The sequence below is a fragment of the Fusarium oxysporum genome, chromosome 8, assembly GCF_000149955.1.
Source record: "Fusarium oxysporum f. sp. lycopersici 4287 chromosome 8, whole genome shotgun sequence".
Classification (NCBI taxonomy): Eukaryota; Fungi; Ascomycota; class Sordariomycetes; order Hypocreales; family Nectriaceae; genus Fusarium; species Fusarium oxysporum.
In genome coordinates this window covers 3,472,186-3,490,165 of record NC_030993.1, presented here as the reverse complement: position 1 = coordinate 3,490,165, position 17,980 = coordinate 3,472,186, and the positions used below count along the sequence as shown (strand labels likewise).

At 49.1% G+C, this 17,980-nt stretch overlaps 7 protein-coding genes across 7 annotated transcripts; 4 read left to right on the top strand and 3 right to left on the bottom strand.

Annotated features, from left to right (window-relative positions):
• Positions 1–123: 123 nt before the first annotated feature.
• Positions 124–335, bottom strand: FOXG_22112 (uncharacterized protein). Its single transcript, XM_018402510.1, has one exon. The coding sequence runs from the start codon at positions 313–315 to the stop codon at positions 178–180; it is 138 nt and encodes a 45-aa protein (XP_018256058.1). The 5' UTR covers positions 316–335; the 3' UTR covers positions 124–177.
• Positions 336–2,360: 2,025 nt separating this feature from the next.
• FOXG_15677 (uncharacterized protein) lies at positions 2,361–3,230 on the bottom strand (the record flags this gene model as incomplete). Its single annotated transcript, XM_018395781.1, has 1 exon — positions 2,361–3,230. One exon carries the CDS (start codon positions 3,228–3,230, stop codon positions 2,373–2,375), a length of 858 nt encoding a protein of 285 aa, XP_018256057.1. The 3' UTR covers positions 2,361–2,372.
• A 1,606-nt stretch (positions 3,231–4,836) lies between these two features.
• On the top strand, positions 4,837–7,053 carry FOXG_15676 (uncharacterized protein). The gene has a single exon (XM_018395780.1). The coding sequence runs from the start codon at positions 4,912–4,914 to the stop codon at positions 6,826–6,828; it is 1,917 nt and encodes a 638-aa protein (XP_018256056.1). The 5' UTR covers positions 4,837–4,911; the 3' UTR covers positions 6,829–7,053.
• A 1,891-nt stretch (positions 7,054–8,944) lies between these two features.
• Positions 8,945–12,501, top strand: FOXG_15675 (uncharacterized protein). Its single transcript, XM_018395779.1, has one exon. It carries the CDS (start codon positions 9,277–9,279, stop codon positions 12,361–12,363), a length of 3,087 nt encoding a protein of 1,028 aa, XP_018256055.1. The 5' UTR covers positions 8,945–9,276; the 3' UTR covers positions 12,364–12,501.
• Positions 12,502–13,130: 629 nt separating this feature from the next.
• Positions 13,131–15,051, bottom strand: FOXG_15674 (uncharacterized protein; the record flags this gene model as incomplete). Its single annotated transcript, XM_018395778.1, has 2 exons — positions 13,131–14,904; positions 14,952–15,051. The coding sequence occupies 2 exons, from the start codon at positions 15,049–15,051 to the stop codon at positions 13,421–13,423; spliced, it is 1,584 nt and encodes a 527-aa protein (XP_018256054.1). The 3' UTR covers positions 13,131–13,420.
• Positions 15,052–16,598: 1,547 nt separating this feature from the next.
• Positions 16,599–17,138, top strand: FOXG_15673 (uncharacterized protein; the record flags this gene model as incomplete). Its single annotated transcript, XM_018395777.1, has 2 exons — positions 16,599–16,739; positions 16,794–17,138. The coding sequence occupies 2 exons, from the start codon at positions 16,599–16,601 to the stop codon at positions 17,136–17,138; spliced, it is 486 nt and encodes a 161-aa protein (XP_018256053.1).
• Positions 17,139–17,167: 29 nt separating this feature from the next.
• On the top strand, positions 17,168–17,903 carry FOXG_22111 (uncharacterized protein; the record flags this gene model as incomplete). The annotated part of the gene is made up of 2 exons (XM_018402509.1): positions 17,168–17,571; positions 17,636–17,903. The coding sequence occupies 2 exons, from the start codon at positions 17,168–17,170 to the stop codon at positions 17,901–17,903; spliced, it is 672 nt and encodes a 223-aa protein (XP_018256052.1).
• Positions 17,904–17,980: the final 77 nt, after the last annotated feature.

Here is a 17,980-nt window from a genome sequence, read left to right as displayed (position 1 = left end):
CGGCGGAAAATAGAGTATCTCCCTGCGAGTCCGGGTGGCCATAGTACTCATTGAAGGGCTTCATAGCGTAGAGGTTGCCAATCAAGATTGTATCGTAGCCCTCCATGATGATGCAGGTGGAGAGAGCGATTGACCATCCCATGGCTTTAGGATAGGCCTGTAGACCCTCCATGAAAGTCATGTTATGTTCTGTGGCGGCGGCATTTTCGGCCGCGGTGAGAATCCCACGTAACTCTTCACTATCGTTGACCTCGTGCAGGTGCTTAGCTGCGAGCTGCTCCGCGGTGCTCTCACGGCGACCCCCATGAGGGGCATCGTGGTGCTCTGTGTGAGCGGCACCCTTTTTATTTGGCCCGTCGTTGTATGCCATGTTGTACGGCAAAGGGTGGTTGCGAGAGTGCCAAAATGATCAGAATGATAGGAGCGGGATGGGATGAGAGACAAGTGTAGTATCTTGTTGACCTGTTCGTGATTTGAGAGAGGTGAGGAAGGCATCACTTTATAGATGCAGAGCCATTGCGCACACGAGATTCCATCAGAGGCCGAGTTGAGAAGTTCAGAGAGAGGATTAACTCGATACGACCAAGCCGACTAGTAGCATTAACCAATCGCTAGACTGCCTGGAGTCTCTAGACTACCCCAAGTTCTCTGTGTGGAGTCGCGGGGACCCCAAATGTAAAATTGCTTGGCCACGCGGCTACCGGCTACAAACTCTAAGAGTAGAGGGAGAAGGTGTCGGTCCGACATATCAGCTGGCTTTTTAATTGATCCCGTATCCCTGCAGCAAGAAAGACGCCTCTTAAGCAGGCCATGTTCAACCTAGACAGTAGCGTAGCTATGTAAGGGAATAGGGAAAGGAGGGAGGTATACATTAGAATGCGTGCTCTGTGCTGCGGGTGTCGTTATGGCGGTGGCCACAGAAGCAGGCGAATGAACTTTGAATTTCATGACCCAATCCAAGTATCTTTAAACTATTAAAACATTGTATGATATTCTCCAAATGATTGGTGAAAATGAAAGGGACCAAGACAAGTCATTATGGCTTTGATGTCTATTCTCGGGGTAGACTTCTACACTCTTGTGAAGCTTGGTCCTTCCAAGTCCGACTAATCTCAACAGGTCTAAATCAATCGGTGGAGAGACTGGAGCTACGACGCAGCTATAGTCGGGGTGTATCCGCAGATCCCAATAGATTAACGCGGGGAAATGTCTTCTAACATCTTCTGCATTCAGCGCTCTACCACTTAGCAGCTCTCGTATCAGCTAATTCAAGACTTCGATGGTTCTTCACTAGTGCCGACATGCCGTCCCGGATAGAACGGCAAGCCTTTCACAAAAAGGGAAATATAAGGTAGTTAATCCACATGACAGCTTTCCTCGGACCGACGAAACAAGGCAGCCAATAGTGTAAGCCATAAACCGGACAGACAGCAAACGCCACGTTTGGTGACGCCGTAGAAGTCAGGATGCAGTTTGCGGGGGAATCAGGAACGATGTTGACTGGTGCTTCGTCGGGCCGGGTTCGCTACAGTGGTGTGTCGGTCTGATCAGGGAATACGTTCAATGTAGCGCGCTAGCTAGTTGATGGGGAGAAGAAATGTTAGGAGATGAGAAATAACGGAATGTGGGAGCTGAAACCATTGTGTGATAATCTAGAATCTCTTGCTTCTTACCCTATATACTTTGCTGCATTTCACCAGGGAAGAATAAGAGGTTAGAGTTAGTTAGACCTAAGCGATATAAAAGAAAAGCCACCTAAGGTCTTAAAGAGATCGTGACAGATGAAATTAAGAAATAAAGGCGGATTAAAGGAACTCTGTTAATATTATACTACACGCTATAGACTAATTGCCAGAGACGCTCAAGTGTTTACTGTAAATATTTTAAATAAAAATATGCATAACTTGATTAATGTTTTCCTAGAATTAATGGGCTAGAATTTAAATAGATCATAGAATTCTTTTTTATTACCTATATTAATATAACCCTTATGAAGGCAGTAAGCTAGGTTTTAAATTCTTTTAAAGTAATTTTATTTTGGTCTCGTTGGTAATGACAACCGGTTGTGCCTCTCAAGTCACAGTCGTTTAGAGCAATGCTGTCTTCTCATGTTTCTATACTAACAGGATCGTTCGACAGACTACATTTTACAAGTCCTGAATGGTGACCGTTGCGATAGCTTCCGCGTTCGTACCAGTCAGCTCCAGACCTAGGGGAAATGAAAGTTTTGTCTCTACGGATAAGAACTCAATCAGAAAAGTGTGCACGCATTCTTAGAATATCTGCTTCTATTGTCAGAAGCAGTATGCTCTTATGCCAAGTGGAGGGAGTCGTTGTCACTCCCATCACCACCATCACCATCGTCAATATCATCAACAGCACCTCGAGCAAGGTTCACATCGTGTGGCGCCCATGGGAGACCAAGGTTCGTGGTTAACCTTGGCCTTACCCGTACCCTTAACGATCTTCTGCCGACACCCTGTCTCCTCAATATCAGGGATGTTGTATGCGCCTGAAACGTAAAGCCCCATCAAGGTATCCGAGCGCCTTTCATCGTCTCCCGGAGTGGGGTTCCTAGCTTCGGTAATGATGACTGCATTGCCGTTGCTGAAGATATCGACGAGACGGAGGAGAGCTGGTAAAATGTTCACAAAGCGGCCGCTGATGTCGGCAGTGGAGGAGCCCAGTGTGGTGTCGTCACCAGACGTGCGGCGAGCCCTCTTTGATGAGCGAGCTTGACCAGGCGATTGGGCGAGTCTGGCAGTTCGGGTAGAAGTTTCAGCAGCAGTCGAACTAGCCGAAGATGGAGCGGCTGAGCTGGAGGACGGAACAGCTGTCGGCCTGGGCCTGGAAGAGAATGGCTTTGCATCGTCTGAGTCGCTGGTCCTGTCGATGACAATTTCGTATGAATTTCCAGACTTATGCCGAGTATAAGGGGCGTGGGTACTGAAAACGGGATCATCGGGGCTAGACGAAGGTGCCGGAAGGGCCCGAGAGCCGCTAGCGAGCGCACCGTTAGATGCTGCAGGAAGGAAAGCGAGATCCTTCAAACCTTCGATTGTACGAGTATCTCCGAGGTTCTGTTGGAGAAGCTGACGTAGCTGACCTAGAGCGTCGGGAGATGTAGATAATGGAGGAGATGAACTGGGTACTGCGGCAGGAAGTGCGGGACGAGCTGGAGGTGCTGTCGCTGTATCGCGTTGAGCCACTGCGGCCTTTGCCGCTGCCATGTTAAGAAGGACCGTGTCCTCGATGTCGTGAACAAGTTTCAGCCACTCCTCAGCAGCCTGCCGAGATGGGAACCTCTTGTCTATGTTCAAGGTTGGTGAACTCCATATATACGGCTGCGACCCGTCCCCTAGGACCCCATGGCGGAATAATCGGGACTACTACCTCAAGATAAGCCCATCCAGGGCTCTTGTCGAGACTGATAACCCTGACGATCCAAACCGCGAACGGAAAAAGCCCGACAAGAACGCCAAAACCAAGGAGAAGGGCAAGGAGAAGGTTGACGAGAAGGATGATAAGCAGCCTGTACAGTTCAGTCGTGTCTTCTTCCTCGTCCACAAGTCAATTCCAAGAGATCGATAGAACGTCGTCTACAATGACGGTCCCAACAAGGACATAGTGGCAACTCTTCGCCTAACGACGCCAGATGGCGAGATTGCCATACACTCTGTGTATAACATCCATCAGCCAGGAAAGGAAATTGATATTGAGCTCTTGGCTGCGCGGACGACCCTCGGAGAACGCAACATTGTTATGGGAGACTTTAACCTCCATAATCTATTATGGAGTGGCCCTTTGTTGTTCAACCCGACCCGGGACCTCCCGGCCGCCAGGTTGCTGGAGCATGAGATGATCACAAAGGGCAATATGGCACTCTTAACAAAGCAAGGTACTATTACATGCACCAGGGGCAAGGGTGATAACCACCCTACTGCTTCATGCATCGACCTTACCTTTGTTAGTGATTCTTTACTCTCTAAAGTTAGCCATTGGGGTGTCTTTGCAGATAATCCTTGGGATAAGAGTGACCATCGTCTTATAAGGACAATCCTTGATGTTACGCCATATAGAGACGAGACAGAGAAGTTTCAGCACAACAAGGTCAAGTCTGCCGCATTCGCCGCCGACATCAAGGACAATATATGGCGCGTTCTCGCAATGCCGCTCAATACCAAGGACGATGTAGAGGAGTTCGTGGCAGCGATTGGCGCTCTCGTCTTAGGTGCCTCAATCCGTACCACCCCAACCTGCCTCGTAAACCCTCCTCCGGCACGGAAACTTACTTGTGAGTTTGCGATTGATCGCTTACTTGGTCAGGGTCTGACTGACCTTTGAGTGGAAGTGTGATGGATGAACCAGGCGCGGTATGTGAGTATACTCTTTTATTGCCTCTTATCTACCATCTCCTGCTTAGTCTTCATCGATACTGACCTTTATAAAAAGGTTGCAAAGGTCGATTGAAGAGCAGGCATGCGACTCCTCTCTTTCCCTGTTGCACTGGAAGCTGACCTGCAGTGTCTTAGTCCTTTGGGTGGGATGAAGGAAGAAGGGTGACCCAACTGCTGAGAGGTAAGTACGTGCCACCCCCACCTTGGTATCTAGATCATGACACGTAGCTGATCATTAGTGGGCCTGCAGCTGGCATTAATACTGCCTGGTTAAGGCAGCAATTGCGCCATTGAGGCAGATGAACCTTATATGATTTTGAATTCTGCGATGATGGCCTGCTATAGGGGTCTCACTGTTTAAGCCTTTGTAGAAAAGTTAAAAAGCTCGATGGCCTCGTACAAGGCTGACGGCAAGGAAAAAAAAATAGATTGTGCTATAGGTCGCAAAACTCTGGTCCTCTCTAAGGCTTCCGTGAAAGTCTATCTTGATCCTTCGTTTGATTGGCCACCTTGCATGACTCATGATCTCCACACCCTCTACTATAACAGCCCCGCCCGCCCCTCCAAAGTCTTCACGCTTTCATCACCATCATCCTCGACTTTACCCATTATCATCGTCGTCTGCGCCATCATGACTCCGAAAGCCCTCACAAGTCTGCCTTCTGAGATTCGGCAGCAAATCTTCAAGGAGTGTCTAGCGGTAGACGGTGGTTATGTCTATGATGTTGATGCTGACAAACTGACAAATGCCGATGGTACCGCGATTGATCTCTCCCTTCTTTACACTTGTCGCTCTATCGCAAATGACACCAGGGCGATGCCCCTGGCCGTCAATACTATCCGTTTCTCAACTGTCTTCCGTCAAGACTGGCGTAGCTTGGCTGGCTGCTTCGATCTTGCTGCTACTACTTATTATGTTCTGGAGACAGACTTTATGTTTCATCTAGCTCATCTCATCACTCCAGGAATGTTTGCCCAGCTTGAGTTAATGTGCCCTGGATTTCAGGCACTACTTAAAATTGAGCTCGTTGGGCACGAGACTTGGATATATCACAACAACAATCCTGAAATCATCTTCGAGTCCGACAAATTGCGACCGAGCGTGTGTAGTATGGTACGGCAATATCTGAAAATTATCGACTTGATCAAGATCAACGGGATAGCTATAACCTGTCCCTTTGGGTCATTACACGATGAAGCCAATGCCAATGCCAGCTACCATAAACGAAGAAAACCTTGGACTCAGGGCGAGCTTCGGGAGGCAACATCTTATTGTCTGAAACTTATCTCAGAAGCGCAACCTGAAGAGTTTGCTAAATACGTATACAAATCGCTCCCCCATTGGATTGGAAAGCACCCTGCACAAGACTTTGTCAAGCTCAAATTCAACCTATGGGATATCCCTTCCCGAGAGCAGGTGGCTAATATGCTAGAATTGCTTGATATCGGGGCATTCGTCTGGGACCTTGCCGCTACTTGGCACTACGCACCGGTAAGCTTCTATGATCATGTCGGTAAGGGCGTCCCGCATGATCGACGTTCTCCGGAGTTTGAGAACCCAGATGGCTTGTTGGAGCACTTCACCACTCGATGTCGTGAGAAGCTTAGGTTTTCTGCCACCGCTGCCGCTATTCGATTTCTTAAACGACTTCCGATTAACCAGAGGTTGCTGATCCGAAGGCTTGTATTGCACGAGGACTTACCATCGGTGCATCTGCCGTCTCGTCATACTCAGGGGTTGATTCCCCTGTTGAAAGAGAACCCATTGCTTCGAGTGGAGCGTCACGCAAGTGTTTTTGGCTGCGTTGCAAGCCAGCGTCGCGACGCTGTTAGGGTTCTGATTAACATCGAGGAGGGGGAGGAAATGCTCCCACGCCCAAAGGTTTTAAATCGAGATTTCGAGGCCAATATATACTACTGGCTCCTTGATGCTCTAGCAGTGGTAGACTCCGGTCTTGATACCAAGCGCTTCACTTTTGTTCTAGAGGCTGGGCAGTACAGCGATTACTGCTCTGAACTTTTCCAGAAGGTCATCCAGACAGAGATTTCCAAGTCAAAGGCTTGGAAGATCTGCCTGGAAACCGGACTTTTAGCATTTCTAGGGCCAACCAGAATGGACGAAAACACGGCCAGATATGCAAAGGATCCGAGGTTCGAGAAGCTTATTGAGCTCCTAGGCAATCAGACATCGAGTTTCCGCTGCGACTTCAATCCAGGCGTGCCGCTGGATGCAGACACCTTGGTCGAGGATGCCAAAGTACGTCATGGGGAAGATATTTCCGACAAGTGGGTCAGCGACTGGCGTCATGACTTTGTTCCTATGCCATATGATCTGTATCATAATATGATGGTGGCTCCCAATTACGAGTTTCAGACCCGAGAGGAGTACATTGAGTCACGAGGAAGGAGTATGAAGAAGGAAGACTCATAGAGGGCCTGCAAAGATAGAACAGGATATAAAAGTGGTTTGAAATAAATGAATCTAGGTATATGGAGCCTTGGGGATAATGTAAAATTGGTATAGCTAGATTCAGTAGACGGTAAGTATTGGAAACTGAAATTGATATTGCACACTTGAGGCTGGTGTTACATTCTTCTATATTATGAAGTCAAATGGTATCTATTACTTCCGCAATAAGTTTACCACAAGCCTGTATTTCTTTCTTCGTTTGAAGTGCAGCTATCCAACACGACAGCTAAATCCTTAGTTTGCGAATCACCCATCTAATGACTGGCTTCCTCTCCTAAGCAATATGCCCAAGGTTAGGCCGTCTTCTGCCTATTCAACCCTGGGGTAAGATCCTTTGAAAAGCGCCAAAAGCTTACTGTTAGGTGGGGACGGATCAATGTGCTAACTGGGACGGGCTGGGTGCATAAATGTCGCATTAAATTGTCTAAAACCTACCTGTCATGTAATGTACCTCGGAAAGCCTCGCGCGGCAACATGCATTGGTTACTATGAGAAGCCTACCTATTTTCCTCCTTCGGGCGTCTTGATTCAACCGCTAGGTCGACTCCGGATTGGGTGCGGGATGGCCATCGTCAGTCTGAATCTCGAAAACCTCAGCCACTCTGCCCCTGTAATTCTGATCAAGGACCAGTCTTTCGTACATGCCTCCTTCATGAACGGTCCATCCGATGAGCCAATTTCCCCCGTCAAAATGTTGGGCTTGCTGAACTAGAGCCTGGAAATCCCACGCAACGCCAGTGTTGAAGTCGGCAGGCAAAGTCTTCGAAGTATGGTTCAGCAGTTGATCAATGGCTTGCAAGTCTTGAACACCTTTCCTATCGTGGTAGCGGTGTGTGCCGCGCGCAATCAACACCTCCTGTGCCCGGCATTAGGCAACATCTTGATGAAGTAGGCGCTGGAATAGATCCGTACAGTAGTCCTGGTTTGTTCCTGCCTCTAGGACTACCGTAAATGATTCGGCCGAGATTTGTCTTTTTTCCATAGCGATCGCCTCTGAGCCATGGGAGTATCCGCAAAGAAAAGCACCTTTTGTGTAGCTTCTGTTGTCTTTCCCGACCGCGGTGTAGATAGGTTAATACGCCGCGAGGGCCTTCTTCAACTCCAAAAATGCAATCTAGCATACTGACGCGACGCACAGTCTGCAGTGAAGAGTTCTCTTGGATGAAAGGGACTAGACCTTGAGCATGAATCTCAGGGTTGTTCATAGATTTGAAGTCTTCGTGTAACACAATCTTCTCCATCAGAGTACGCTGACTGGGAAACCGTTCGAGATCAGATATCCTGCAAATGCTTACATACGCGCCACGACACATCGCAAGATCTGGGATTACAGCATTACAGTACCGTTGGATCAACCACCTTAACAGCGCAGGCCTCAATAATAGTCAGGATGTCGAACTTGAGTAAATCACGACCGGTAGGACTGGTACCCAACATCCTGTCACAGCCGCAAGCTGTACGCGCCTGGCTTGCTAAAGGGGAATGCTGAGCGCCTTTGATATCTTTGGCAGGGCATTGAATTGCGTTTGCCAAACCATAGACAGACCAGTCTTGGGAATGTGTCGACCAGGCAAAACTGCTGGGTACAGTGAATCCTCAACAGAACCTATTATTTCAGCACGAGGTCATGACAGGGGAGGTAACTGAATCGAGGTCAGTGTTACGCCAAGGCAGAATTTCAGCTTTGTCATCCAGCCGACACAAAGCGCGCCAGCGGTGGCTGTGCCCTCACAAAGGATCCCTCCCGCCAGCAAATTAACCGTGAGCTGCCAATTGAGAAGCAAGGCAGATACAATCTGACAAACAAAGCATAATTGAATTTTTTTTTTTTTTTTTTTTTTTTTTTTTTTAAATTACTATGACCATATCTTCTGGGCATGGAAAAACAGCAAAGTTAAGGTACTTAGGAAGCTCGGCGTAGCAGGCAACAGAATTGTGGCTTGACCGCCCAATCAGATTGTAGTGTGAGTTGATCAGTCTGTATGTTAGCCAATCATACAGTTAGGCAGAATTAATAGGCAGGCAAGGCATCCATCGATGTCAATTGAGGGACAAACACCCGTGCTGACTCACAATTGGCCCAAGTCTATTGCATATAAGATGCACTGTAATATCAAGCACTTGTCATTTTTTTCTCCTCAAAACACTTCTTCCATCATCGTCATCATCACGTATCATCCACTACCACTGTAGGACCAGGATCAGGCTCTAGTGCTGCGCCTCAAGCTTGCTTCATCCTCATTGTGCTACTGCTACGGCTTACATTTCCCCATCTCTCTCGCCTGCTTTATTTACACCACTCCACTTCCCCACCTGATATCGCTGTCGACTTTACTTTGAGTCTTTGACAGCGCCAGTCAACAGCGCCTCTACCCCGCGTCATCATCATCATCGAGGACAAGAAATAAAATGTCACTCTTTGGCGGTTCACGAATCGGCAGACATAGCATCACCCACCCATGCGGTTGCTACATATTCATCCATGACACGCCCAGATACCTCCCTCAGGTCCAGGTCAAGGCTCATACCACTATTCTTGCCACAACATCTCGCACCAACCTCACCCAGACCTTTTTCAACCCCAGCGGCGAAGCCATTGATGAACTGCGCTATGTATTCCCTCTCTACGACGGTGTCTCCGTCGTCGGTTTCACCTGCACCGTCGGTTCTCGTGTCATCAAAGGTGTAGTCAAAGAACGACAGAAGGCTCAGCAAGTCTACAATGAAGCCAAAGCCAAAGGACAAACCGCGGGTCTATTCAAGCAGTCCCTTGAAGCAGCCGATACTTTCACGACCACTATTGGAAATGTCCCCGCTGGCGAGAAAGTTCAAGTCGACATCACGTATCTTGGAGAGCTCAAGCATGATGCTCAAGTTGATGGTCTTCGTTTCACTATCCCAACACAGATCGTGCCGCGATACGGGGATTCCCAGTCCCTTCCCTCGCCTAATGTCGTACAGAAAGAAGGGATATCTTTCACCATCGATGCAGAGATGCCAGACGGTTCAGCCATCAAATCCATTCAATCTCCGTCTCATCCTCTTTCGGTTGAGATTGGCACCACTTCTACAACGAAGTCCCTGGACCCCTCCCTCCAGAGAGCCTCTGCTACCCTCCAACAGGGCACTACTCATTTGGAACAAGACTTTGTTGTCCAAGTAGTCGCCACAAAACTTGGAGAACCATCCGCTATTCTCGAAACTCACCCAACCATTCCTAACCAGCGCGCCATCATGACTACACTTGTCCCCAAGTTCAAACTACCTGCCGAAAAGCCCGAGATTGTTTTTATCTGCGACAGAAGTGGAAGTATGGGTGGTCAGATACCTGGCCTCAAAACCGCTCTCCAGATCTTTCTCAAGTCTCTTCCCGTTGGCGTCAAGTTCAACATTTGCAGTTTCGGCTCTCACTTCAGCTTCCTCTGGGACCGGTCACAGTCCTACAACCAAGAGACACTAGACAAGGCTGTCCAGCACGTCGAGACTTTTGACAGCGACTATGGCGGCACTGAGATGTACCAACCTTTCGAGGCTACTTTCCAGAAGCGCTACAAGGACATGAACCTCGAGGTCTTTCTGCTCACAGACGGTGAGATCTGGGACCAAGATCGTCTTTTCCAGCTTATCAACAAGGAATTGGCTGATAGTAAGGGTACTGCGCGAGTCTTTTCCCTTGGTATCGGAGCAGGCGCCAGTACCTCTCTGATTGAGGGTATTGCCCGAGCTGGCAACGGCTTTGCTCAAACGGTTGCCGATGACGAGAAGATGGACAAGAAGGTAGTTCGCATGCTTCGAGGAGCTTTGTTTCCCCATATTTCCGACTATTCTCTAGAAATCAAGTATGATAAAGCAGATTCTTCGACCGAAGATGACTTTGAGTTGATTGAGAAGGTCGTTGACGCGTTGAAGATTAATACTGTCAAGGATGAAAAAAAGACCAAGGAAGTTGAGGCACCAAAAAAGCCTATCTCTTTGTTCGACACAACTGCGAACGATGATGACGATACTGAGATGACTGAAGCGCCGGAAGTTGAGAACAAGTTCGACCATCTTCCTGATGTTTCTCTTCCTCGATATCTCCAGACACCTGGCACCATTCCTCCTCTCTTCCCTTTCAACCGCACCACTGTGTACGTCCTTCTCTCCCAGGACACTCCCTCACAGCAACCCAAATCTGTCATCCTTAGAGGCACCTCAAGCCAAGGCCCTCTCGAACTCGAGATCCCCATCACGGTAGCTACCGAGAAAGACTCTGTCATTCATTATCTCGCAGCGCGGAAGGAAGTCAAGGAACTTGAGGAAGGCCGTGGATGGCTCAACCATGCCAAGGACTCCGACGGCAAACTCCTCAGGGAGAAGTACGATGGCCACTTCTCAGACATGACCGAGCGTGAGGCTGTGCGTCTTGGTGTCAAGTATCAAGTTGGAGGCAAGTGGTGCTCGTTCGTCGCTGTTGAGAATAACGGAAGCGAAGTAGAGCGGGGAGAAGTCCAAGGGGCTGAACTTGATCAGCCTGGACAACGTAATATGCCACAAATGATGGCTGCTCGCTTCGGTGCAACGAGCAGCAGCGGACCTTCTTCCATACTTTGCTCCCGTGCTCGCTCATCAAACCAGCCAGCTGCCAGGAGTAGCGCACTCTTTGGAAGCTCTAGCAATGCAGCATTCGGAAGTACAGCTGGAACTCGTAACCGAGACCTTTCTTCAGCGGCTCGAGGTGGTGGCCTCTTCGGAAGTCCTGGGTCTTCCAACACTGGTGGAGGACTGTTCGGCAACTCGAACGCCCAAGCCCGCAGTTTCGCCCCATCCTATAGTGGATCATCCGGTGGTCTTTTCGGAGCCGCGCCGGGAGGATCATTTGGCACAAGTGGAGGTCTGTTCGGCAGTGTGCCTCCGCCTCCTCCTTCTGCACCCGCTCCACCAACTGTTCAAGCCCCAGCGCTTGCGCCCCCCGCGGCTGCGGTTGATGAAGATCTTCTCTCTGAGTATCAACAAGAGATGGCTGAGGCTGCGGCTATGCCGCTCGAGGATGAACTAGAAGCGGAAGAGTCTGGTGAAGACGTGGGATTTGCATTGTTCGACGACGGACCTCCTGCTCCTGCGCCAGCTGCTTCCTCTGCTTTCTTTGCCATGCCTGCATCCTCTATTACCGCAGCTCCCAAGAAAAAGGCCATCAGCGACATGGAGCCACTCCAAGCTTTGACTACCCTCCAAACTTTCGCAGGTAGCTGGTCATGGAGTTCCGATCTCGAGCGTGTTCTCGGCGTAACCTCTGACCAGGTTTCCAAGTTGGCACTCCCGTCTTCAGTCAAGGACCATTCGGAAAAGGACGATGTTCTTGCTACAGCCTGTGCCGTGTTGTTCTTCAAGAACAAGCTGCAGGAGGAAATGGATACTTGGGAAATGTTGGTTGAGAAGGCAGAGGGATGGTTGGAGGAAAGCATTGGGGAGGATGGTGTTTCTGAACTATCTAGTGTGCTCGAGAAGTTGTTTTAGATAGTTTCTTCACGGCCTTATCTTAGGTGAAGTGTCCCGTGGAGTTAGTTAATATGAAATCACTATCTTATTATCCATGCATTCCTGTTTCGTCATAGCTCCGTATCCTCCTGTAGTAGAAAGTTACTGTTATAAACACACTGAATGAATTGGTGCGGCATGCGTCTTTCGCATGAGGCGTCCTGGAAATCTTAATTTCCCACCGGAATACGCCATTGAGAGTTCTGAGCCAAATCTCTATGTCTCAATTGGCATTGCGCGTCTTTACACATCGCAATTACCAGGACGGTGAACAATACTTTTGCCGGCTATCTTGAAGCTGCTTAGTCTTGTCTTCGCATTTGACAGGCCGCGTACGTCTATCTAACCCAAGTTGAAACCCACTGCACAAAAGAATCAAAATTTAAGTCTCTATTATCGTTATACATTGAATAGTGACTTGTGAAAGATTATGTCGCAAAGGCTAAATGAACCATCATTGCACTAAGTTCTCTGTGCTGGTTTAAGCTCTCAGCCACAAGCTCAGCTGCAAATAACACATCTGGCTCAAAACTTAGAAATTATACCAAAATGCCTGACCAATTGCTACAGAGTAAAGCTGATATGAGGAAAACCTAGATTATGACTTTTAGACCGGCCTTGAAGGCATATAAGATGCTCCAATCCCTCGGCCAAGAAAGGTTAGCTCAACACCACAACATCATTGCACGTGTTATCGTCACTGGACTAAGTTCAAGTCAACTCGCGAGGGCAGATCTGCAACTCAGCAAGTAATGAAACTTTCCATTGAAAGTTTCGAAGCAAATACATGTAAGAAAACGCTGACGTATTGTAAGAGATGATCAATTTCGAAGCAAGAAATGCAAGATGTAACAAGAGATTCTGAAAAAACTAGTAAAGACACGATTAATTAAGAGTCGCCGAAATCCGCTCGTAACCTTTCAATTGACACACATAACAGGACTTGACAGAAAAGGAAAATATCAACAACTGAGTCCACCTCGACAACATCACCATCTTCAATCCCAAGATCAACTCGCACCATGTTGTTCTACCGCTACCATCGCTTACTTCGTTTCGAACGACGTGATGTCAAGGGAATACTGGCGCCAGAATTATCTGATGCATCGCTATCAGATTTCTCTGGCTCGCTGCCGGGATCAGACGAGTCGGGGTTATCATCCGCCTTCCTCTTGCTATGCCTAGGGCTTGGAGACCGCCCAGAATCACTACCGCTGTCGATGTCACTAGGAATCGATATGGGCCCTTCATAATCCTCAGAATCGCTGTGGGGCTTTCGCCCAGACGAAACAGGCTTCTTGATGTTGTTTGGGCTGTGCTTAGCCTTCTTGGATGGCGGCATCTCCCCGACTGATTCAGTACGACTGGTCTTACGTACAGAAGACTGGCGCGGTGTGCTGATGCCACTTGCGGTAGAGAAGAGGTCATCAATGGTCTCAAGACGGCGCCTTTTCACGCTAGCCATTTCAAACGTAGCAGGTGGACTCCTGGCAGTCTTATCACGTTTCGCACGTGAATCATCACCCTTCCGATGAGAACTGGGCGTTAGCTGGGAGTGAGAAGGTGCAGTACGGGACCGCGGCTCAGCTCGACCATGCTTCTTCTGAGTAATAGAATCAGAAAACGCGGAATTCGGTTCCTGGAACCTCCGGTTCGAAGACTTCAAGCTTGTGGTATCGGCGGTAGGCTTAGAAGACACATGCGCAGCCTTTCGGGAGCGTTGAATCCTCGGAGGAGACTCTTCAGAGGCTTCGGAATCGGAAGAGAACGGATTAGAGCTTGCGTCATCCTCATCGTCGGAAATGGCAGACTTTTGAGACGAGGCCGCCCGGGCAGGTTGAATACTCCCTCGGTAAGACGTCTTCTTCGAGCCCCATTTGTCGTGTGGTGAATTCACAGGCTGGAAGGGTGAACGTCTTTGGACAGAGCGACCCTTGCGAGTATCTTCGGGCTTCAAGAAGGATGGCGTGGGAGATCCAGGAGCCTGATACTTACGCTCGAAGACGAACTCATTCACGCGAGGTAGCTTATCCTGTGGGCTCGAAGGCAAAGTGTTGACAGTTCCTGTTCTCCTCGAAGGTGACGAGGGCTCTGGGGCTGGAAGTCGGAACTTGGTGGTCGCCGGCGCGTCCCTGAGCCCATACCTGTCGCATACGTTGCCAAATGCCTCCAAGAGCTCAGCCCTGAATGCAGCCAAAGATGCTGGCCCGCGCAAAAACGGCAACGATGAGTAAGATGAGGACGTAGGCTGGGAAAATCGATCGATAGCCGGTGCCAAAACAGCCTTTTTACCCCTCAGAGTGGCTTCTGCGATAGCTCTTCTTCTTTCTTCTGCTCTATAAACTGCTGCAGCTTGGCTAACAGCAGTGCTTTCGGCGTTCCGGGCAGCCTTTTCTGTATCGGCAGCATGCCTGGCAGCAATGGCATCCTCCTCGTAGATATCAGGCCAATCACCGTGTTGGACGCCAAGCTTTTTATCAAGCCACTCTTCAGCCTCCACCCTTGTCTTAAAAGACTGGTCTGTTTGTGCACGTTAGAGAGGCTTGGGTGTTGTCATTATGACTTACTGCTGTTGTCCTTGTAATTGTTTGTCAATATTTTGCGAGTGTCTTCATCATGCGCAATACCAGCCTTGAAACCTCTGGCAATTGCGTAGAACTTGGCCATGATTCTCCTCACTACACAGCCTTGCAGCTGATGAACGGAAGCAAGATGGAACAAGGCGAAGTATCGAGGCTCTAACCAGTAATGGGACTACAACAGAAGCGGCCTTGTGACTCTCGACCGTGCTGCCGTATATGCCGGCTGGGAGCTGATGCGTTCCGCGTTGCTTACCTTGTGATGTGATCCATCCCTCATTCTTCCGTCGCAATCTTCGACTCGGCATCAACGATGCTAGATGGGCCGATGTTGCTGGCTGAATACAACCCGCGTCGGTAACAAAGCATCTTTTGTGGGATCACTGTATACGCGATAACAATGCTAATGCCGTGAAGGTTACATTGCCTGGCTATGCGGTCCCTGCAGCCGAACCGTCTCACTGGCTAGCCTCATCCGATAATTTCCTGATGTGGTAAGGAGCTGTCATGCCATTGGTGGACCGAGCATGTCTGTTTATCTATCAGACCATGACCCATTTATTAAGGCTCGGCAATGAAGGAATCCATGTCGCATAGCTTGATATCATCTCCACCAATCGGTGCGCAATGCGAATAGACTAGCGCAACAACAGGGGCCTTTGAATCTAGACCAATTTTTTGTATCACATCGCGGCTTGCGCGGGCTGTGCCGTTGAGACGGCCTGTGCGTTTTCCGCTCCCACCAAGCGAGGGCGGGATCCGCAGTGCACGGTTGGGGTAACATTGTCTTCGCAAACCTGCAATTATCATCACGGCCTCGCTTACGACCCGAGCGCCAACATCCCAGGCAAAGCCTAGGTCGTAACCGTGCGTAGGGAACTTTAATCCTACGCGTAAGGCTCGGCAACATTGAGGGCTGACTTTGCGCCGAGTCGTTCCGATCCCTCGATAATATCGTCAACCCCAGGCACAACGTTTAGTCTTGGACCCGCGCATCCGGATTACGCGGAGTCCTGCTTATCGCTTACCAACCCGGTGCAACTTCGCCATGTGCTCCCATTGATCGTTGAATACACACCCATCCTGGTCAGCATGCGGAAATGACATAGGCTGTGTCGTGATATTCACCGTAAGCTATTGTCTAGATGTAGTGTTCCACACTGTTCCGCATGACCCGTTAATTTTGATTCCTCGACAACTTTGGGATCCTTTGCCTCGCGTATTTCATGAGATATTCTGATTGGTGCAAGTGTGTATCGAGATTTGCACGAGCGGTATCACCTTGCTATGCTAGGGGTATGGTGCTAGCAGCCCAGCCCGATGCAGTAAGGCTGGCAAAGACGGCATGTGAAGATACTCTTACACAGATGTGACGGAGCATTGGGAACATCGAGTGATCTTGGAGTGATCGAAACCTTGTAGGGGACCTTGGAAATAGCGTCGGGCATTCCCGCGTCTCTGGACCCTCAAAAGACTCGTAACAGTCAATGCAAGGTCCAGCACTTCTGCTGTCGTTACAGGTACAAATTGCATCAACATAGCCTTGATTGGTTACTGCATCTTCATGATCATCGGTTTCAATACCATTCAAACCTTTCATCTTCATATCCTCAAAACGCCTTGTCTATCGCCATCATGCCTTCCCACCGTCGCCAGAACAAGCGTCAAAAAGGTGAAAGTGACACTCCTGTACGCCCGCCTATGCAGGATATTGTGTACTGGATGTGGGAAAGTGTCAAACAAACGTCTCTTATTGTTTCTGAGATCCAGAATGAAGTACGAGCTATCAATCGTGCGTCGATGTGTAAATCATTGGAAACGATCTTGAAGCGTTTGTCCAAACTCGAGTCCGATGTTAACAGATTCGACCTGCCCCACCAGGAAATGGTCGACAATTTTGATCACTTCCGTCAACAACTGGCCAGCATCCAACAGGAGGTTATGGGCTCTAAACCTCAACCAGGACAAAATCCAGGATTCAACGGTACACTTCGTTCTTGCCTCGGAGACCTTGGCACACAGATGGGTGGCGTCACTGATCGAATGGGCAATGTCGAGGAGACCTTGTTGAAACTCGAAGACCAATTATTTGGCCGCTTTGATGAAAACGTTAATACCGAAGCTGGTTACGTGATGGTCAAAATTCACAATGAATTGGATTTCCGTCAAAACTGAAGCCGTATACCTTGATCGAGCTCACGCAGATGGTCCAAGCCCAATGCGGACCCTGGGCCAAAGTCGATACAGTCAAGCTGCAAGAAGCTCGAGGAAAAGGAAAGTTCAATTACATGATCATATCTTTCTCCGACTGGGACACTGGAGAGCACATTCGAAACCACTCTGCGAACCTTGAAAGCCTGTTTGAACTTGAGCATGGCTGCTCCAGCCTTCCTTTCCTCCACCATCTGCATATAGTCGACCTCGCCGTTCATCAAAAGATGGGATACGACTATGACATAAAGAGGTTTCTCGAAGAAGAGCTCTGTGAACCTGGTGTCAAGGCAAAGGTTGCGTATCAGCGACTCATCTTACAAACCGAGAGTTTGAAGACAGCGAGGCGACTTGCACTGACAGGTGTCACGGTGTTCAACCATCATTATCAGGTGAAGTAAGTAATCATCCACCTCAGGAGTCAAACATTTTAAACACAGGCTGACAGAAAAATGACGAAGGCCCTACTGTGCTCAGGGCACTCCGCTGTTTTGCAACAACTGTTGCAACCCCGGCCACTTTGCCAACGATTGCAACGCCGAGAAACCGCGGTGCGGCCTTTGTGCAGGAGCACATGAGTCATTCACTTGCAAGGCCCAAAAGGACTTCAAGTGCTGTAACTGTGGCGGAGGCCACAAGGCGTGGGATCCATCTTGCACGGATAAACCCTCAAAGCAGAGCATCAGAAGTCCCTGTTTTACCGCAACAAGACTCCTCACTGGGCCTTAAACCTTGAATCGACAAGGTCCTCCGGACAGGGCTGACAGAGGGAATGGGAGGACGAAAGCCTCGACCCAGGGCTCTTC

Coding starts and splice junctions, on each gene's coding strand:
- FOXG_15676 (XM_018395780.1), top strand. CDS start 4,912: ATGACTCATGATCTCCACACCCTCTACTATAACAGCCCCGCCCGCCCC.
- FOXG_22112 (XM_018402510.1), bottom strand. CDS start 315: ATGCCCCTCATGGGGGTCGCCGTGAGAGCACCGCGGAGCAGCTCGCAG.
- FOXG_15675 (XM_018395779.1), top strand. CDS start 9,277: ATGTCACTCTTTGGCGGTTCACGAATCGGCAGACATAGCATCACCCAC.